This window comes from Syngnathus scovelli, chromosome 12, assembly GCF_024217435.2.
Source record: "Syngnathus scovelli strain Florida chromosome 12, RoL_Ssco_1.2, whole genome shotgun sequence".
NCBI lineage: Eukaryota > Metazoa > Chordata > Actinopteri > Syngnathiformes > Syngnathidae > Syngnathus > Syngnathus scovelli.
In genome coordinates this window covers 6,378,364-6,400,568 of record NC_090858.1, presented here as the reverse complement: position 1 = coordinate 6,400,568, position 22,205 = coordinate 6,378,364, and the positions used below count along the sequence as shown (strand labels likewise).

At 40.2% G+C, this 22,205-nt stretch overlaps 1 protein-coding gene and 1 long non-coding RNA gene across 2 annotated transcripts; one reads left to right on the top strand and one right to left on the bottom strand.

The window, feature by feature from the left end:
* Positions 1 to 1,762: 1,762 nt before the first annotated feature.
* On the top strand, positions 1,763 to 22,111 carry crtac1b (cartilage acidic protein 1b). The gene is made up of 15 exons (XM_049735437.2): positions 1,763 to 1,938; positions 5,549 to 5,736; positions 6,337 to 6,533; positions 7,127 to 7,263; positions 9,888 to 10,044; positions 11,643 to 11,777; positions 12,047 to 12,189; positions 14,229 to 14,365; positions 15,787 to 15,869; positions 16,046 to 16,146; positions 16,309 to 16,477; positions 17,321 to 17,466; positions 17,579 to 17,621; positions 17,721 to 17,864; positions 18,152 to 22,111. Exons 2-15 carry the CDS (start codon positions 5,555 to 5,557, stop codon positions 18,277 to 18,279), a joined length of 1,902 nt encoding a protein of 633 aa, XP_049591394.1. The 5' UTR covers positions 1,763 to 1,938; positions 5,549 to 5,554; the 3' UTR covers positions 18,280 to 22,111.
* Positions 15,755 to 17,326, bottom strand: LOC125978266 (uncharacterized). Its single transcript, XR_007484972.2, has 3 exons — positions 16,867 to 17,326; positions 16,278 to 16,473; positions 15,755 to 15,889 (listed from the first exon to the last, which is right to left on the bottom strand). It is a non-coding gene; the product is annotated as an uncharacterized lncRNA (long non-coding RNA).
* Positions 22,112 to 22,205: the final 94 nt, after the last annotated feature.

Genomic DNA, 22,205 nt, shown 5'->3' with positions numbered 1-22,205 from the left:
GGAAAGGCACACATCAACCTGGATTAGTCGCCAGTCAATCACAGGGCATGTCCAGACCTGTGTGATGCTGGGGAACATGTTTTTTTTTTTTTTTGTCATTTAAGAATGAAGTGTAATTGCACATCCACTACAGTAGGTGGCAGTGTATGCAGTAACTGCTAATCCACCATACTGCACTGTTGAGGGAGTTTGGGTTTTTCTGAAAATACGCAACAACTTTGACAGTTCCAGTTAAACTGATGGTATCATGCACGGCATTGTGTCAGAGTTGTATTCATCTTTCTAAACACGACCTGACACCCACAAATAACGATGAGAGAAAAAAAAACAAGTACAAGCTCTGTCAAGTTTAGGTGTTTAACTTGCTTTTATAGCCTGTAGGCAGCGTGCTGCAATCACGGCACGGTGACATCAAACTGACATTTTGGTGTTTGCATTGTATGAGTCACAGCCACCTGCCTGTGGATTTAGACCAATAGATCTCACACAATAACATTGGAGACAGAGGAGCGCTGCTTTATGACCTCAGCACTTTCAGTTTGAAGCCTTCCAGCACCAGCCACTTTTAAATTATGGTGGGAAACGTCCTTGGGATGTGAACATCTCATTTCCAGGGAGCTTGGTGTGACACACGCACACACACAAACGCGCTCACTGCAGGTTGGACTCGCTGGAGTGTGACATAAGAATAAGGCGACTGGAAACTGTAAATCCAAATGCTCTCACCGTAGAATCTTTCATTTTTTGATTATTGCCCCTTTTGATTCAAACCGCTGCATCGCACAAAAACAACACAGGGTAATTTATCACTCTCTAGTCTAGAAACAATCCACCAGCTAATAACACTTGATACACAAATTTGCTTTTACAATGATGAAAATTTTCAAAGGTATTCCTTGAAGAACATGTTGATTGTATAATATATGTATAGTAATTCAGAACTGATGGACAGAGACCCAAATGTTTGTCATGGATCTATAATAGGTGGGCCATGTACAGCTAGTAAAAAAACAACAACAGGATACTGGCGGTGACATACATATTTCAAGATTACAAATGGCACACAATGAATAATTAGTTTACGCAATGGCACAAGACATGTTCAGCTAGCCCCATACTAGTATCTTTTCATTGCATTCTTAATATTCAATTTTTCATTCATATATTATAATGGAATTGTGACTCTACCTATTTATGGATTTTGGGTTATGTCCAGTGAAATATTTATAATAAGTGCATTCCAGGTCGAACTTGGATGCTATTGGCAAACTAATTCATGACAATGCATTTTCTTTGTTGTTTTCCATCTTTTGCAAACCATTGTATCTGAGTGCTGTTTCTTACAGTTTGACCCTCATATTGCTTAGTAAGAGTACAAAATGGGAAAAATAATCCAATTGTTTGCCATGAATGCGGTTGTTATTGCTTCTCTAAACTGATGAATGACAATAGTTTAGTATGCATTGTTAATAACTGCAAGAACAGTAAAAAAAAAAAGAAATAGTATGTGAAAAAAATAGTTTGTGCTGTATGCGGGTTTACGTGATTGATACGTTTACTCTTATGGTGACATGAACTAAATCGAGTGTAAGTGAAGTGTAGAAGTCAAACATCATATATTGTGCCTCACATTGTCCTCCTCCCAGCTGATCCCCCCTCACACGTCACAGTGCATACCTGAGGACACGCCTACCAGATCACATCCGTCTCCTCATTGGCTGTCTACTTAAATATTCACCGTGCTTGGCACTAATTGGTTCCGATCGCCGCTGGAGAAATTTCATAAAGCAAAACCTTCAGAAGTTGAGTAAGGGGAATAAGTGGTGAGAAAAAAAAAGACTCCCGTGTGATAACAGTGCAATCCAGAGGAGAATAAACCGAGGATAGCGACTCTTGCTGCGCTTTTATTGGAGTTTCCTCCCCCCTCTCTCTTCATCCGTGAGTACCTCGTCCACTTGCCGCTGCCTTTCACTTAATGCAGGATGCGCGTGCCGATATATGCAAAGTTAAACTAGATGCAACAAGTTTATATATTTAAATGCGCGTGCATCACTTAAAGAATCTGCACAGTTTTATATGGTGAATGGCTTAATGGAGCGATCTTTCTGGCAGAAATGCAGTATAATACATACAATACGTACAGCTGTACAATATAGATTCTTCAAGTTTAGTATTGATATATTATTTGTATAAGTAATATATTGCAGATGATATCTGTTTTTGTAAAATGGTTTTACAAACTACTTAAACGTCAAGACACTTTTTAATTATTATGATTTGACATATGCAGTTATTTAGAAAGGCACGCAGGGCGGATGTAAAAGTTACCAGGATTTATTCATCCTTAATAAATCCGAGAAAATGCGCAGTGACACATTTTCATTTGTAGCTCGCTGTGTTTGTAGTTTACTAAACTTTATTTTGCGTGTAAAGTTTACTTTTTGTTTTTTCCTAGTATATTGTAAAATAATTGTAAGAATTAATTTAATAATATGATAAAAAGTGCAATGGATGTAAACTGTAATTTGTTACTAACAATCCAGCAAGTTGTCTCAAATAAAATGTAAACATCATAAATATGAAATTTGCCCTCAGGCAATATATTATTTTTGAAAAAAGAAGAAGAAATTATGCAGTCAGTGTTGTGTAACTGCTGGTTTGGAAGTGCTGGAGGGCCACTTCGGTCCCTGATAGATAAATAACAGCTTAAGTTTAATGGTGACTGTTGATTACTGTGAATGAAAGTTAAGTGTAATTTGCTGGGACTAGTCCAGCCTTGTGTGTGTGCGTGCGTGCTCTGCAGCGGGGGTGTCCTTCACAGCGACAAGATTTCTGTGAGCGTGTTTTGAAAGTGAACATCTTCACTGGCTCTTTGTCGCAGTGTTATCAGGATGAGAGCTGAGCATGAACGCTCCACGAGGCACATGCTGATGCTGCACGCTGCCGTAATGGCCTCTTAATGCCAGTATAAATAACCCAAAGTGAAAACATTTCTCGGGCCTGAGACGACACATTTTCCCCAGGCTATTTCATGCTATTTGACTGTTTTACACACACAAAAAAAAACCCCGATGCTTCTTGTTCGCACACAATGGAAGGAAGATAACAGCTAAGCACGTATTATATCCCCGACAAACAACTGAGTGCACATAAATGTCCAGGGCTTCTTGCACTTAGTAAAAATTCCTGCAGTAACTTCACCTCAAAAACTGAGATTTAGTGTTGCGCAAGCAGGCTGAGCGTCCTTGATGGGCAAAGGCATCACACTGCCATTTTACCAATGCAGTCCCCTGTGGTTTCACACCCTCATCTGTCTTTGGACTTACTTTCCCTTGTTTGGGACATTGACTAAATTATGGGGGCCACTTTTTAAGGCTGGACTTTGGTCAAAGTGAAAACCTTTCTTGCATCTAAAGTAATATACAACCACCACACATTGTGGTACACTGCCAGAAAGTGAAAAGGAAAGACAAGTTAGAAAATTTAAAATCGACGGAAATGGAATCGCTCAATCACACGTGCTAACATTAGTGTATGCTGTTAGCCCGCTTTGCTGCAGCATATCCATGTTCTTCCCACTGCCCTCAGTCCCTTTTCAAATAAAATTCTTTGTTGTGCCAAAAAGTAGAAACAATGACAGGAGACCATCAGTGTCCTCCATTTTTGTTTTTTGCTAGCATGCTTCGTTCTGTCTAACGTGTTCAACGTGGCATTGTTTTCAGTTTCCTGCAGTACTATTTTGAGGAGGAAAACTTCAGAGAGTAGAAATGAGCTATGCCGAGCAGAGCTGAAACTTTTGATGTAGACTCTTAATGGGTCAACCAGAAAGTTAGCTCCTGCAGTGCATTAGCTTGTCTCTAACCTGTCTCTATCCTGTTGGTAACTGCCTCCCCTCATTTGTCATCACTTTCTGGTCTATTAGAGGTAAATTTGCCTTATATGAAACCTCCATTGTTGTTAATAAGCTTGCTAACAGCTACAGGCTACACAGCCATTAGCAAGGCATAAGTACGACGGGGCAATGTCGGCCCCTGCGATATTTCTGCGGTTGTCAACGGAGGTGCTTCCTTTCACGGCCGATGGGCTTTTGAAAGTATTACTCAAAGCGCAATATGGTTTTTATCTTAAATTGAATTGTTGAGCGAGATGTTAAAGAGCGGCATCAATCATGGGGTTGCTGCATGCTAGCATCGAGGGAAGAAGCCGGAGCAGTAAAGCGGCCATGGAGCGATGACGAAGGCTGCCTGCATAAATCCGCAGGCCGGGCAAATCAAGTTGTCAGCTTGTAAACGCCACTTAGTATGTGTGTGTGTGTTTGCCGCACTGCTGATGTGTGATTTATTTTAACTTTAAGGAGGTGACCTTCTGCTTTCCAGTCTTCCCCTCAGGGATGTTTGTCTACTCTCCCAACTTTTTACATTTTCTTTTTACCTGCCTGAACTTTACAAGCCAATTGGAACAAGTCCTCCTTGCTCACCTTTTATCTAGTGACCACGAATAAGACTCCTTGCTGTTGTCCTATTATCCCACAAGGACTTCCCAATTTAGAAGTGGCCAGCATCCCTTGGGAAACAACACCTAAGGTCTGTTGTGTCGGGTCACATCAGTTTTCCGTGTTCCCACTTGGCCTCGGGCTGAAACGCTGCTCCCCATATGGATTTTCTGTCCTGCAATTCCTCAGGCTGTCTTCACGTGATGGGTTGTTCACTTTCTAAGTCTGCAGAATGCGGCTGAGTGCAGCCCTATATCTTCATCTTTATGTCTGAGCGCAGCAAAAAGCCTCGCCAAAAATGTGCCGCTGCTTGACTCACAATAATAGATTTGGAGAATTAGCAACACAGCCCGCGTGTTGTCGTTTGGAAACACACGATTTACTGTTATTGTGCGATTCTCATTTGCTTGAAGCGCTCCGAGAAATATGTTGTCGTTCATAATGAGCACATAGAGATAGCATTGCCATAAGTCATTTTAGAGGAAGGAAGTTTGTAGCTCCAATACAAGTTGACGTAAACGAGCACAGAGTGGGAGAAGTGAACATTACGGCTCAATAGCTGTGAGATGTTGCGCACAACACTGACATAAGCAGTTAGCAAATTGACACTGAGTCATGAGTGTGCCTTCTACAGTCTTGTTTTATTTTTTTACTATCACATTTCACACAGTACTGTGCAAACGTCTTAGGCTACCATCAGACTTGATGTCACAATCCTACGACAATATAAGTCAATGTCCAGACACCTCTAACATAAGCTACAGTTGTTTATTTGAACAGCTCTTCTAAGCTAGCCAGCTAATGGGCAGTGCCAGTAGGATTTTTGGTATGGTTGGGCGCATTGACATAAATCTTAAACCTTGTTAAAGTGAACATTTAGACCAAGCCTTTTGGAGAGTTCCTTGTGAGGATACTAGATATTACCAAGCCATACCATTTTGTTATGATACACGATAGCTTTTTTTTCGAGATGAACATTCCACAAAATGTCAATCAACAATCTATGTACATAGAGTTATCCTGTTAATTCTATCTGTCCAATACTCCTCTTGTCAGGTCACGATGCTGTGGTTAGTCGCATTCCTGCCTGCACTTTGCTCGACCCAGCGTTCAGAGCCAATGTTCTCAGCCATAACCAAGGCCATACTTCCTCCTGACTACGACAACAACCCCACCCAGCTCAACTACGGCGTGGCTGTTACCGATGTGGACGGGGACGGAGACCTGGAGGTGTTTGTTGCAGGGTAAGTGAGTCGGTGAAAATTAGCGAGGTGCTTTGTGAAACGATTCCAGCCTTAATGCTTCTCTCACAGTGGCGCCAATATTGTTTAATTTCGTCCATTACACAAATTTGAACAGATGATTGAACTTGTGAGTGATAGCTATCCAAGTGTGGATTGGAGGTGCAGTTCATTTTCTGAGCTAAAGGTTGAAGACAAAGGCAAAAGACTTAAAAAGACTTGGCGCTCACTCATGTGATGATAATGGATGAGATTGGACAGAGCCCCTCTGATGGAGATGCTTTGGCAAGCTTGCTTCTAACCAATGAACCGGCAATGAATCCCTCACAGGCTGTAGATAGATGGATGCAAATGGCCGCGCCTCATAAATGTCTTTTCTGCAAAAGATGTCCCATTCAGCAGCTATTCTGAGAGAGGGCATCACATTAGAAGAACATCATCACAGCCTTCATTTACTATATGACACTATTGACATAATGACCTTCAGTGGCAAAGTTGAATTTTACTCAAATGTTTGATACTTTACGCTTTCATAGACTTTTGAAAGAAGAAAAACAAAACTTCTGTATAATGTAATATATTTCACTGCGTCCATGTTGGCAGTTACAACGGCCCTAACCTGGTGCTGAAGTACGATAAGCAGAAAAGGAGACTCATCAACATCGCCGTGGACAATCGTAGCTCCCCGTTCTACGCCCTGAGAGACCGTCAAGGCAACGCTATCGGGGTAACAGCCTGTGACATTGACGGAGATGGCCGCGAGGAGATTTACGTACTCAACACCAATAACGCCTTTTCTGGTAAAAGTACTTTTTAAACAGCCGAATAAAAAAAAAATAGCCTTCCAGAAGTAGTTCCAAACATGTGTCAGAAAAGGTTTTGCTGCTCTGTTTGTCCGTTAAAGACCTACAGCATACTTGCTTCAGCTTTTTAACAATGCATTTATTGTTGTACGTTTCTATTGTATACTAAAAAAAACCAGTAAGCATTTTCTAACTTTTAAAGACCCATATTGGAAAACAAATCACACTGTGCAAAAAGTCAATACTTCTGAACTTCTGCAGTTTACTTACGCATATCAATTGTATTTTGAAAGGTAATTTTAACCACTCACTGCAACAAAAGAGAAGCAAAGAGAATCACAAATGTGAAAACTGATGTCGATGAAAAATAAAAAAAACATTGGACTGTGCCCAAACTTACTTGGAAAAGATTGAGCTGTGGAGTAGTGGGTAGCAAGTCTGCTCCACAGCTTTAAGATTCAAGGTTTGAATTGATATTGGACAGATGTTTTGTGTCTCAGTGAGGTTGCTAGTGCGGTTAAGCAGTACAGATTGAAAATCATGGCTGGCTACCTACTTTCTAGTTTGACAATCTTTGCATTTGCGTTCAGGACGCGCCACATATACCGACAAACTGTTCAAGTTCCGAAATGGCCGATTTGAGGATCTGCTGAACGATGACATTAACGAACACAGGGACGTGGCTAATCGTATGGCTGGACGCTCAGTGGCCTGTGTGGACAGAAAGGTAAACAACAGCAAATTACATTGACGCCGTCTGTGTACATGCATGGTTGCGGTTGGTTGTTTACCAGCGATAATTCATGCCCTGCCTGTGCCGCCCTCCTCAGCTTGTGCTATGACACTTCATTTGGGGAGAATGTTGGGCCATTTTCTTTCCTCTGTCCATTGCCAAGCAGTGTAATTACAGAGGCCGGGGCTCGTTTGTTTTATAGAACATCATACGAGGGGATGAGTGATGACTGCTCTTTGCCCACTATCATTTTCTCCATTTTTCCATTTCGACCCTTTTTCATTTCTTTTCCGCCTCTTTTACTTTCTCTGACGGACTTCTTCTTTGTCTCTTATCGCGGGTTGACTTGCAATCTAGGGATAAGAAGCTAATAGCCGAGAAAGGACAGTTGGGTTTGCAATATATATATATATATATTTTTTTTTTTTTTCTTCTTCCAACCCGCTGTCCCATCTCACTGAGCACTGATGGGTTGTGCGTCTGCCATGCCGATTGGAAAGATATCTACGGATAAAGGCGTAATGCTTTAAGAGCCAGCCAAAGAGACGCGGTGTGTGTTCTTCTGTGGCGGTTCCAGGAGGCTGATGGGCAACATGCATTCATTAAATTATATTCAAACAAGACAACAAAAGAGGTGGCATTGTTGAGTAGTGGGTGACTGATGCATGCATGTGTTTTTGTTTGCTCATAAAGAAACTACACTCCACTTTACATTTTAGGATGTATAGTAAACTGCTTCGCTTTATATCGCTTTGCAAATTTGTGTGAATCATATCTTACTTGTAGCATTAGGTCTGTTGAGGCACATGCTGTTCCTGTGGATCCGCCCGGGAGTCCTAGCATGCTCCCTTCATTAGCATTATTGGAATTTGCATTTATTTATTTTTTTTGGGCCAAAGTTAGGAGTTCCACAAGGCAGGTAAGACTCCCAACAAAAATCAGTCACAAATGTTGGGTTAGTAACGAGTTGCAGCTGACCCAATTACAAATTCTAGCGTCTCATCATAGATATTTCCAAAACTTAATAAAGCTCCCTCTTTCTATTTATACAAATTATAAAGTGCACAATAACTTAAACTTACCAAATACGAAGCCAACCTTAACTGCTGTTAAAGGGAATTTACAATTTGTTTATATTTTGTCAACCTAAAGATGAACTATTACTAATCATTTCACTCCAACTACTAGCTCTAACCTTTTATAGAGAATAAAATCCTCTCATATGTAAAACATAGATAGACCGATTACACAATTAAAAACTGGTTAAGTCAACATACTGTAGTGCTATTGCCTTGTGACCCTGATAAAGCAGCCATACATATGCCAGCACCCAACATGTACTTTGCAACGCTGCACGTCACACTCATCACATTGGCAATTGCACTGACAGAAATTAGCCTTGGGCAAAGACTTATTGAAAAATCATTGACTTTTAGGTTTGTTAAGTAACTGCCGGGAGCCTTCAGGTCTTTTATTGCAGTTCAGTCTCATTTTTCACGCTGTGTATGTGTGTGTGTCTTTGTGCATGATAGAGTGTAGCGGGCGCCTCCCACCTCACCAGACGGCAATGTGACAGTTGATGACATTTATAGAAAAAAAAAAAAATCACTAGATCAAGCAGAGTCATTTGCTTTTCATGTCCTGCACAAATACCATATGGGTTCGACACAAATGGTAAAACTGTGAGTGTGTTTTCTCATACGCATGCGTTCTCATTGACTGAAATACGTTTCGGCCTGGTGGGAAAACTCATTGGAATCAAGTGTGTGGTCTATTAGTGTGGTTTCGTTTGTGTCTGCAGGGACTCTGACTGATAATGGAGTGTGAAATTAATCTCCAAAGGGTGGCGGGGGAAGGGGGTAAAAGTAAGCAAGCTGGTAAAGGGGTTTGATTAAAAAAAAATGTTTTTTTTCTTCTTTTGATTTAGGGTTAGACAAGGATTTAATAAAAGTTGTAAGTCTAGTGTGAGGTGCAGTTGTAGCTCTTGGTGTAACTGTGGATATGGCAACAACAGAAACAGGATCAAACATTAAAGGTTAGACTTTAAAGTATTGATCGTCTGTTTAGGCAAGTCACAGAGGTGGATTGTTTCACTCTATTTCATTTAGCATGTAAGAGTCTTAATGTGCTGTATCAAATTAAGTTAAATGACTTAAGTGGATTTTAAAGGTTTTATTGAGCTCACACTTGCATGCTCAATAGATAAAAGAGGGTTAAAAGTTACACATGTTCGCCTTTCAATGAACTTTTTGTTTGGGCTATTTTCCTCTGGGGGGGAAAAAAGAAAATTGTTAAGGTTGAGCACAAACAGGAAATTGTTTTTGGTGTGAAATGTTGAAGAAATAGAAGGTTTTTTTAGCACTATGATATCACAAAAATACTTTGTCCTTGTCGCTGGTATATAGGGGGCTGGCATGGAACATTTACTGACAGACAATAAATCCTCAAGAGTAACCTTTCCCAGACAAATGGTTTGGACCCAAAAATGGGTCCTAGGTCATATTTTTATGGGGTTATTGATTGTTGAGTAAAATTCTGTAAGCTAGTTCTAGCAATCTATGTGCTGATGCACATATCATTTTTGATATAATTTGCTTTAAACATGTTTTTCCCTGCAGGGCACGGGCCGTTACGCCATCTACATAGCAAACTATGCCAGCGGCACTGTGGGCCCGCATGCGCTTATAGAAATGGACGAGGCAGCGAGTGACCTTTCGCAAGGCGTCATCGCTCTCTCAAACGTGGCCGAGCAGGCGGGAGTCAACAAGTTCACTGGTGGGTGAATGTGTTTTTTGAGTGTGTGTTATAATGTAAGTTTGTGTATGTGTAATAACGACTTTTGGGCTCATGCAGCACTATAGCGGCCATTGTGTGATTTACACAGATATGTACAGAGTGCTTGTCTAAAATATTGGATCAAGAAAGGAAGAGTTGAAGTGGTGCCAGGTGGGAAGAAAAAAAAGAACTATGATGTTGTGATTAATTGTCATGGAGAAGGAAGAGGAGGAGAATTTCAGTGGGCTCTATGTCAGCTGTTTACTCCAGTCAAAGTCACGGGAGGGGAAGGGCGACACGTACGAGCTGAGACAACATCTATCACCACAGCTGGCATCTTAGCTCTACGATGTATTTTATGTCGGACTCCTTTAGCCGGTCCAATTACAAACAGTCAGTCATATAAAACATGTCAGCTGGGACAACAGGAAGCAGAATATATATCTAGAATTTTTCTGCAAAAGACAGCAAAGGAGGATAGGGAGGCATCTATAGAAGGAGGCTTTTGTTTGTGCTACAAATGCATTTCTCGATAATATAAAACAATATTTCCGGACTATAAAAATAGTAAAAAGAAAGTGAAACAGCAGCAACTGAGGCGGATGAGAATCAAGAAATAAATTGCATTGTAACGAGAAATGTAAACATCACTGCACAGCAATCGCACTGTATGTCTACTAGAATGCTAATTCATGATTAAGACGTTTAAAAAGTCCACAAAATTTAAGATTAACTTTAACGTAGAACTCATGCAGTAAAACAGTTTAACTTGAGACACTTTATGTGCATTAGTTGATTTAGCTGTTTTGTTGAAGCTTCAATGTCCTCAGCTTCTTTAATGTCTGTCGGTGATCAATACTGTGGCTTTTAAGTGATGTGTTTGCAAATTTGACAAGCTCTTTTTCCATGCAAGAAAAAGAGAGGTGTTTTTTTTATGTCTTAGTTTTTCAATTTGGCCAAAAAAAACTGCATGCTGCTGTGATACACATGCCTTGTAAAAGGAAGCGCTTACCCTTGAAATGATTTATTTATATCTGAACCTCTAACTCACCTCTCACTTGAACAAACAACACATCTGCCAGGACCATACAAAAAAAAAATGTGATGGATACTTGCATTGTTGCAAAGTACAGCACAATAAATGACAACATGGACCATTTTGCCCGTGATTTCTATCTTTGATAAGCGACACCCTCGGGAGTTAAACGGCGCTTCGTTTTAGGCCGTCATTGAAAAGTCCCGAAAATTCATCCAAGTAAGTTTTCAGCGATGGTGTGTTGACAAATCAATCTTCATCTCGTATACATTTTTACAAGCTAGATGTCATCAAAATCCGGCTGCAGGAGCCGTGCCAAAACAGTTGTGAATGATATACAGTACTCACGATGGGTTTTTCATCACACTGTTTTCGGGAGGGGGCAGTTGGGAAAGTTGTGTATCAAAATGGCAGGGCAGTCACCTCACTAATGTCACGGGGAAATATCGCCCTGCTCTTGCATACGTCTTGAAGCGGCAAACGACAGTCAGCATGTTTGGACTCATCAGCGTTTAAGAGCTGCTGTTTATTTTCTCTTCATCTCTTATAATTATCGGCGCAGGAGGCCGCGGGGTGGTCGTCGGGCCCATCGTGAGCCAAAGCTACTCTGATGTGTTTTGTGACAACGAGTACGGACCTAACTTCCTTTTCCGAAACAACGGAGATGGAACTTTTACTGACGTGGCGCAGCAGGCTGGTAAGGAGAAAGTAACGGTTTAAAGATTCTGACTGACTTGGAATAATAACTTGTCTGTTGGGATTGTTTTTTTCAGCAAATAAATAAATGAAGGTGTCAAAATCCCTCTTAGATCTCATTCTTTGGAAAATCCAAAATGCTATTAATATGCAAATAATGTAGAGTGAACTGATGTTGCCTTGAAAAGTAATATTTGAATATAGAAGTTCTTGTAATCCTGTCTTAAGACATTTTCCCAGCACTGTATTAATATTTAAGTTTTTTCTTAGGAGTGGAGGACCCCATGCAGCACGGCAGGGGCGTAGCCCTCGCAGACTTCAACCGTGACGGAAAGACGGACATCGTTTACGGCAACTGGAATGGACCTCATCGTCTTTACATGCAACTTAACAACCGTAAGCAGCGGTTCAAGGTGAGAGCTCACTTTCTGCGTATGCGTCTGTATTCCATTTAAGCACGGGCCGATAATCCGTTTAACGATTTATCGTGGTTTTAAAAGGTCAAGGTTTCAACAACCGCTAATAATGGCGATGAATGAGTTAAGAATGTGGAGATTTCATTATTTTAAGGATTGTGTTTGTATTTTTTTCCCACCAGGTTTAACAATAGAATACAAGCAGTGTAGAGATTTCAAATGCCATGTTCAAAATATTAGTTAACAATTTTTAGTGTAATCTACACACATAAAACAAAACCTCCAAAATAATTTAGAAAAATTACCAAAGTTATTCAATTTATAAGCGCGTGTTGATATTTTACTCAAGGACGCTGAGTAATTGTTTTGTAGTGATCAAATGCAGTCACTGTAGCAAATAATCGATCCGGGTGCTGATGTAAGCTTTTGTTCTTCTGCCGCAATCAATGTCAAGTGAACGCATCTTTACGATGCGGACAGAGGGTGTGACTAGTTGACCATTCCAGAGATGATCGGCTGTGTGTGTATGCTATGCATGAGATGATGCTGGATGAGATGAGCTTCAATTGGTGGAGGCAGCCGACAGGAGATAAATGTCAATGGAGACATCTTTATGGGGGTCAAAGAAGAGGTTAACGTGTGACCCATAACCTGAAGATAGTCCCATCAACAAGACACAAACACACACAGTTCTACATGTTGTCATAAACACACACACTCAAGACAAATTGGATGAGCTTTATTTTTTTTTCCTTCCTCGGACAAAGCTTGTTAAATCATAGGCCACAACAAATTTAAGATGGCTCGCTCCCACGCGCTCTGACATTCCTGCATGATGTGCTGACCTTTGGCTTGCATAATGAAGCTGTTGTATTACTCCAGTAAACCGCTAATTAAATTGGGCTGAAACAGCAGCTTGCCACCGCAGTGGAAAGTGCAGATTAGGCCTGTTTGGGCTTTAATTAAAATCTATTACTGCGCTTTTCTTTGTAATAGTTTGAACACACACACACACCTGTACCTCCGCCCTTATGTTTGTGATAATCAAACACATGCAAATATCAAGCAAAGAGTAAAATGCAGTTTTAAATCATGATTTTTTTTTTTTAAATCTAAAAAGCAAACACTGTTTTTAGCTACTTGTGTGAAAATGTACAAAATATCCATGCTTGTTAAACTTTGGTAGATCAAATTTTTTGGGCAACACTAAGTTTATGTTCACTTAGTTTTCAAAATGACAAAAAACAATAGTTTTCAAAATGACAAAAAAAAAAACAATAACAGATATTTTATCTCCACTTAGACAGAAACAAGTTCAAAATCTATGCATACATCCCTTTGCCATATCATCCACACAGCTTCCTTGCAAATCTTTCTTGCTGAGCATTTGAGATAATAAAGTGGCTCTGTCATCCATCATCCATCTACCTGAATACCCCCCCCCCCCCCCCCCCCCCCCACTTCATGGCCTCCGTCGGCCATTGCCTCTCCTTCACCTTAAAAAGCAAGAAGGTCAACCCCCCCGGGCAGCTTTATGAGCCTTATAATTAAAACACGGTGTAAATACTGAAGGTAGTGAAGGGCTGCTCTATAATTCTTTCCCGACTTATCACTGCATCAGTGAAGCAGGAAGACATCTGTTACTTTCACGTCCAAAAACACTGATGAGTTTTTTGTGGTTTATTTATTTTTTGGGGGGGAGAGACACAGTTTACTTCTCTGACGACAACCCGTCCACCTAAAAATAATCTTTACAGTGAGGGAGTGATCATTTGACAGATTATTGTTTGAGTCAAGGCCTAGACCTAGATTATTAATGTCTGCTGAGCAAAATAACCTTGCGGGCTCAAGGTTATGAAATAAGCTGAGTGCACACTTCCATTTCAAATAATTGACATTGTAGGATCAAAGCCATAAAACTGATATGGCAGCAAACTCTTTAAAAGCTGCAAATTTGCTATAAAGAAAAAAAAACGTCACTGTTGTAAGATTGTTCTTTTAATTTCCTGTCCTGTTCGATGGTACTTTCTTCCCAGGACATCGCCTCGCAGAAATTCTCTATGCCCTCCCCGGTGCGCACCGTTATTGCTGCCGACTTTGACAACGACAATGAGCTGGAGGTTTTCTTCAACAACATCGCTTACAGGGGGCCTTCAGCTAACAGACTCTTTAGGTAAACTCTTGTCCGCCCAGCAAACATCACAGCATGTGCTGACATGATGCACTTCTACAATTCTGAGACTTTAAAGTGAGAATTCTCACTTACATGATGTACAGAAGTTCAAAGTAACCCTAAAGGTAAAGGTCCGCTCGCTGCTTCACTAAATCTAAAGACAATTAAATGAATTATAATGATTGAATGCAATTCAAGACTGGAAACAATCTACTATTTTTCAACTGAACATTATTTTTGTATATGCCCCCCCCTGGCAATTCTGCAGGTGTACCTAATATTGTGGACTATATTTAATATGTTCAATTTGAAGCAGGTACAAATTTGCAGCCAAGGATTCTTATCTGTCATCCTACCTCCTGCACACATGGGCGACTCTTTCATTAAAGACACTTTTAGGTTGGGCTTCCTCGCTAGATAATATTAATGAACTCAGCCCTCTACACACAATCTTAAGATGCATATCAAGTGGTTAAGAGCTTACATTCTAGCAGAAGCCCAAGCGGGCTTGAATGAAACATCTGATGAATGTTGCTATTAGCGGATGAATCCAAATATGTGGAATATCAATAATCAGTTTCAGGCCCAGCGGTTTTCTGGATCAAAACACGCCTGCTTGCCAGGTCACTGAGGGAGAATTTGTCTTTTTGGATGCCGTGATAGTTTCCACGGGGTCAGCGCTCTACAGCACTTGGCACTGTCGTCGTTTGTTATGAAGATGAAGCAACTCATTTAACGCTGCTCTCAGGCCATGAAAAAACAAGCTCACTATTGTGCTAATTAATCTATGATATGACCGTCAATATTTAGCTCAGCATTATTGCATATTAAGTTATGCATTCCGTATGGAAATGCTGTGTAGTGCAAATGAAACATCAAAACAAAAAACAAGTTTGTTACTTTGGTACTGTTACTGTACCTGTGTATTGTCAAGTTGTTTATTCAGAGACGTTATTCTGAGAACTGCTTATCAAGTTGATGCAATGCAGCATGACACCACAGCAACTAAAGATAAACCGATATTATACGACTGTACTCGTCTTGTAAAAATGTTCCGATACTATGAAATTGATACCATTTCATTAGCCTGACATGACGTTCCGGGTAGGAGCTATGTCACCCAGATGACAACAATTTTAAGTGACAAAAATATGCTTTTCAAAACGGATGATGAAAATGTTACATTTAGTTTCATGTTTAAAACACTATTTCATTCAAATAAAACATTTTAATCACAATTATAACATGCACTGACATCATGTATTTTTCTTATCAGCATCTAAATTCTCAATCTGAAAAAGTAATATTGCCGTGTCCTTAACTGCAGCCTATAAGGTGCCTCGATAGTTGTAGTCAGTGGTTATGTGACAGCAGTCTGACAGTGATCGGAGTAACAAAATGCTTACTTATCTCATGGGCAGGGTGAGCAGGAGAGAGCATGGAGACCCCCAGATAGAGGAGCTGAATGTAGGCGAAGCTTCCGAGCCAGAGGGACGAGGAACTGGTGAGTTTGGAACAAATGTCCTGCAACCCAAGATGATGGAGTTACAATGAAGCAGTAGCAGCTGTTCTTTCATCTGCCACCAGAGGACACTAAAACTCCACTAGTGATTTCTTCATGGTAGCCAGCGCTGTGAATTTTTCCATTAATGCTCTGTTGTTATGCTGATGTTTCTCCAGGAGCTGTAGCCACTGATTTTGATGGAGACGGTCGTTTGGAGCTCCTGGTGTCTCATGGTGAAAGTGCAGCTCAACCACTTTCTATCTACAAAGTCAACCTGGTGAGTGTTAAACCCTACCATCTACTGTCAAGTCAGTCGTTAAAAAAATATCTCATCCTGGAATATATATTCAACTTCATTGAGAAAACCTTGAAGAAGACAAATACACACATGCACACATAAAGCCTCACCTAAGTCTCCTTATGGGTGTGCATCCTAAAGGGACCCACAAACTCATGGCTGCGTGTGATTCCCCGGACCAAATTTGGTGCTTTTGCCAGAGGAGCTAAAGTGGTGGTGTACACCAGAAGGAGTGGACCACATACACGAATCATCGATGGGGGGTCGGGGTACCTCTGCGAGATGGAGCCTGTTGCACACTTTGGCCTTGGTAAGAAAACAAACCAAAATAATCTTATAAGTGGTGATGGTGATATAAAATATTTGCTCGGAAGAGCAAAAATGGGTGCCGGTCCAACCAGTCACCTGACAAATGTTTGTCTAGACAGAAGCTGAACTTTTCACCATATTGGTGTCCAATCACTTCTGACCATGTACTTTGTTTCTACTCTTGCGGCAACAGAGAATAATTAATAGGGTATAAAGCTCCCCGCTGTCTGATTAACAGCGAAAAGAAATGTAAACACAGTACTTTACAGGAAACAATCAGTTGATTATTAAAACGGATGACATAGCTACTGATGGCGCGCAGATGGCGAGAAATAGAATAAGCAGAGTCAGAAAGTACAACATGTAATGTGTAAAGCATCAGGCTGTTACCTCCGGCGTGATTGGACACCCGGGGGAGGGGGAGGTATCTCGTCGACGGTTTTTGGGCAGGTGCTGGCGCTGGAAGCTAGCCTGCTTTGTGACAAACTGGCGGCCAGTTCAGCCCACCCAAGACCAGATCCGTTTCTCCAAGGCCTCCCCTGTAAGGCCTAAAATACACACACAGAGCACAACAGTCAAGTTAATTGGCACCATGCTGACCTCACAAGATTTGACTGCACACTTGCTAAAGGCATCAGTCAGGGAAGAGGTAAAGATGAAATATTTTTAGGCACGCATGCTGGCTAGATTGCTAAATAATTAATTCAGTTCCAGTCAGTTGTAGTTCAAACAAAAATCTTAATTTAATTTGAAATCATGCCCATTATCAAATGTGATCTATATAGCATCTAGTTCCACTTAAGGACAATAAGATTAACATATGCTCTGTGCTTGTCCATAAAAGGTAAGGACATGGCCACAAATGTGGAAGTGTACTGGCCAGATGGAGTCTCAGTTGCTCGACCCTTGGAACCGTCAGAGATCAACTCCGTGCTGGAGATCCACTATCCGAAAGATGACGATGAGGTCACCCCCACTGTGGAAATAGAGGTACAGTGGTCCTCCGTGGTCACATCAACCCCCGCACTGTTGCAGCATAAAAACACATTCCAGTGCTTTTTTTTTTCGAAGCCCTGGGGTAAGATTTGAGTTTCTCTTGCAGTGCGGTCCTGGCTTCGCTTTGAATGAAAATGGACGGTGCATTGGTAAGTTCAAAATTTTCATCTAGTTGTGTTAGTCATGCGTCCGAATCATCAAAAGCAGTGTCTTTCCCTTCTCCTTTGCCACCTGCTCCTCTTCCTCAGATAACGATGAATGTACCCAGTTCCCCTCTGTGTGCCCCTCTGACCGCCCCGTGTGCACCAACACCTATGGCAGCTTTAAATGCCGTGCCAAAAGAAGATGCACCCAGGGCTTTGAGCCCAACGATGATGGGTCTGCATGTGTGGGTGAGTGACCCAGGCAAATTTAACTTAAGCCACGTTTCCAAGTTTTTGTTACGTGTCGAAATTTGAAACTCACAAGCTGTCCCAACATACTGTACATACGTACGTTTGCTTAAAAAGCAAAGTGTGGCGAGTCTCTGTTGCCGAAACGCACAAAATAATTGAATTATTTCTGGGTATCCGCTATATGTTTTATGTGACAAATTTAGTTTCTAATTGCACAAAACAATAAATAAATGACGTATCAATACTTGAATTGGTTCACAATTACATTTCTTCTCTCTCTGCAGCCCAGGTGGCTTACTTTGGGAAGACGCGGTCCTCTGCACAACGTACCCGGTCGGCCATTTCTCTCTGGCTATCATCTATCGGTGTGCTTTGTCTCATCTTGAACCATCTCCAGAGTGGACTACTGTAGGCACCCCCTTTCTCTGCTTTAACAAGGATGTACAGAAACTGTTGAAATCTTCCTCCTCTTTATCGTACAACAAGCCCTATGGATCTGTGATATCAGTCGTGTTTTCCACCATGCATTACTTTTGGGGCTGGACTGGACCTTACAGGGAGCATGCTAGAACTAACTGCCTTAGAGCCGCACAGCCCTCTTGTCATCACCTGGCATTTATCTAAGTGGGATTTGAGCTGAGTCCAAGTCAATAAGTGGTGGCTACAGCGAGTCCAAACCACTGCACCGAAGCCACTGGCACCACCGGCTGCAATCTTAAGGGACACGCTGAGGCCGCCGTCTGTATGTGCACAATGCCGCTCTCTTTCTCCATTTGGGCCTACTGGGATGCTGAGGAACACCAGGTCTCCAAGCTACAAGTTTGTGTGTGCGTGTGTTTGTGTGTGTGTGTGTGTGCGAGAGGACATATGCCAGACCATCTGTCAGCGGTGGTGGGTTACATTTCGTTAACTATTAATAATTCTGCATCACAGCAAAGATGAAGACTTTCTTTTTGTGCGATGGCATGAGGTTTCATTTTATTTACAGGAATCGACATGACCTCACTAGAAAACAACTAAGCAGCACTACATTATAATTGAGTCCATCAACATGAACTTCACTGTGTTTGTGGGTGCCCCTGCATGCCCTCAAAATAAATACAAAATTAAATAAAAGCATGGCAGGCGTGTAATTTAATTTAAAACATTATATTTGTCCATTAAATACATACTACATTGTTTTGCTATAATTTGAGCGTGGTTAGCATTTGAAAGTTCGTGTCTGGGCTTACTCAAGCCCAACAATGAGTATGTTGAACATGCTCATTAAAATGGATTACAAACGACAGTACATTTGGCTTTATTTAGCAAAGTCTAACATTAAATATTTTTGCTTTGAAGAATAATTCATTTTACTCAGTTCACCATGTTAGTCCTAAAGACATTACGCTCAAGGAAAAAATACTTTTTCTTCTTTTGCTTTTATTGAGCAGCATGATATTCCTGAAATAAAATCTCCTTGGATATCAAAGTGACCATTTAACGTTGCCTGGGGGAGATTTTCCTGCCCATTTCACAAAGGTCACGACAGCATAAAATACAGCGGTTAAATCTGCACTTTTAAAACTAGTTCAAACCCGAAAGCTCTCTGCAGTAGTTCAGAATCATCCTTCATTGAATTAACGCCTTTAAAAATAATATATGCGTGATATAAAACAGCTTTTGATATATATTCTCACAAAATGCTGTAATTACTGACACTCAATTTAGAAATGATTCACCCTCAAACGCTCAAATCATCTGTTGATTATCTTTTTCTGATTTATCTTTTTTAAAAGTTGTGTTTAAAGACATGCATTTATCGAAAGAAGTAACTGGGTGAGTTTGTATTAATAAGAACTCAATTATTTCAAAACAATACAAGTAAGGATTAAAAAAATTACACCATAATACAAAATTTCCATTCATATTTTAACTCAAGTCTGGCCTTTGAGTTTGAGCACAAAAGTTTGCCCACTCCTGCTCATAACAGTACAAGTGAAGAATTCATCATGCAGGGAGACAAAATATGCTTCATAGCAGCATAATTCTTAAAACAGTTTCAAGAACTATTTTGGCTCGAATGATTACCAAAAGCATTAAGCAGCTGACAGCGTGTTCACTAAAACTTCCAAATGATTCTCCGGGGATGAATTCTCCTTGGAATATTCACAATTCTCAACTGCACTTTCATCCAGTTTTAACTGCCTTTACCATCATCACAAAGCGTCATCGTGTGCTTTTGGCAGAGATTCCATGAAAGACCTTCAGGCTTGTGTGCAAGATTGTGTGATTCATGGTTGTCTTAAATTTTTGTGTTCTAAAGCATCACACATATCATCTGAACTAACAACGCTGGTCATGACAATAATCCCTTTATCTATTAACAAGCTTGATCCAGACTACAAACAACGGTAAATAAATAAAAAGAAAAAAATTCAGCTGTTTTTGATGACAACAAAAAGGCATTGAAACAATTAAAGTGTCACACAGAGGATGCTGGATGGAGCTCCAATGGTGTCATCTGTCTCTGCAAGCCAAGGAACTGTTACAGAGAGCGTTAGCAGCTGGGTCCTGAAGATTAGCTTCAATCAGTATTTTATACAGTATCTTTTGCTCATTGCAGGAGGTCTAACCAAGTATATATTTTTTCATTTGTCATTTGAGTTTCTTACCTGTATACTTTTTTAAAAGAAATGTTAATGTTTTATAACAGTGTATAAATCCACATGATATTCAGAACATTGAGCATTTTACTATTCTGCTCGTTCAGGCCTTACGATCAGATGTTTCTGAAAGTTCATCCTGAGCAATTATCCTGTGTTTTATTTAACCTCACCAATTATTTCTGAAAATGTGAACCGAAAAAAGGAAGTGACTTCAAACTAACTGTTGGGTTGTGTTGTTCGTATAAAAATAGTTTAATGTTTATTTATTTATTTTATTTTTTTAATTTCATGACTCATGAGTTAAAATGGGCAGCCAGTTTGTGAACAGGATAAGACCCGTCAAAAGTATTCGTTCAACTTAATGCAATATTCATCTTAATGCACATTTCCTCCAGTTCAAACATCCCATTAGGAAACATGGCAAAGGACGCTGATTGTGAAAAACCATCAGAGGATTGTTCAAAGTATGAGCTAATTCTCAAGAGAATAAAAAGGGAAAGAATGACAGTGACACGTCCCTACTCGACCACTTTAAACTTATCTGGAAGAAGGATTAAATCGTTTTCGGGAAGAGTGGAAATAAAAATGATGACAGAACAACATCGGTGAATGCAATAACAAAATACTGTGATGAATTTTAGCTTGAGAGGAAACTCAGCCTGTAAAATGGTGTTATTGAATGATGTCCAGTAGACCCGAAGTGTGTGTGTGCTGTCTTTTATGTACCCCAGCACTGAAACGAGTTGCTTATATTCCATGTGCAAACCGAAGCAACACTCGAACACAATGTGCACGTGTGTGCAAAAAAAACCCTGCATGCTTTTAATCACAAGTCATCCAATTTCCTACAAGCACACAATGCCAACATTCAACTTCAGTGTTGAAGTAAAACCACAAGAGAGAGCAGCTATGCAGGGTGGAGATATTGTGCAATATGATAATATTTTTCCAGAAAGGAAATGAGCACAAGTGGATTTGTTAAGAATAAATGGAAAAACAAACCTCAATTTTTTAGATGTTTACATTGTATTTGTAGCTGCAGTCTCAGATTTTATTTGATTTAAAGATGAGCTTAGGCTCAAGTACTATAATGTGCTCATTTCTCTCTACTGGAAGTAGAATCCATTGTTTCACTTTCAAGTCATTTAATTTTTTGTATCTGCATGAGTTGATTTGATTGTGTGTAATTTGCTCTCTACAATATTTTTTGAGGTACTATGTATTTTCTTAGTTTTTAACTTTTTTTTCCAAGTGTTTTGAGCATATAATACCCTGTCCAGCATATTTCACAAGAGATCCGTGATATTTAAATAAATCCTCTATGATAGGAACAAACATTTAATTGTATTTCATGATTTTTCCGGTGTACTTCTCATTCACAATATTTAGTGCATTATTCCCATTTACATTTTGGTGTCAAAGAACAAATTGACAACTTCAAAAAGTTTGGGATAATAACTCAGTAAATCTCAAAAGTAAATCCAGAGAAAATATGTCTTTATGATAAAAAAAAAAAAATGTCCATAATTCTGAAAGCATTTATGAATGATCCTCAGTCTTTATATGTAATTTGTGTGATTCAGGATTCAGCGCCATTGGACTCTGATTAAAAGCACAAAGAAAATAAAGTGATGGCTAATCATCAAGGGAGAGGCTCGTTTCATGTCATTTGATTATATTCTAAGCCGGC

Excerpts from the sequence above, each read along its gene's own strand:
- crtac1b (XM_049735437.2), top strand. The coding sequence starts at position 5,555 with ATGCTGTGGTTAGTCGCATTCCTGCCTGCACTTTGCTCGACCCAGCGT. Across the intron at positions 14,366-15,786 it reads TCAGCTAACAGACTCTTTAG|GGTGAGCAGGAGAGAGCATG; the intron begins GTAAACTCTTGT and ends TCTCATGGGCAG. Across the intron at positions 17,865-18,151 it reads TGATGGGTCTGCATGTGTGG|CCCAGGTGGCTTACTTTGGG; the intron begins GTGAGTGACCCA and ends CTCTCTCTGCAG.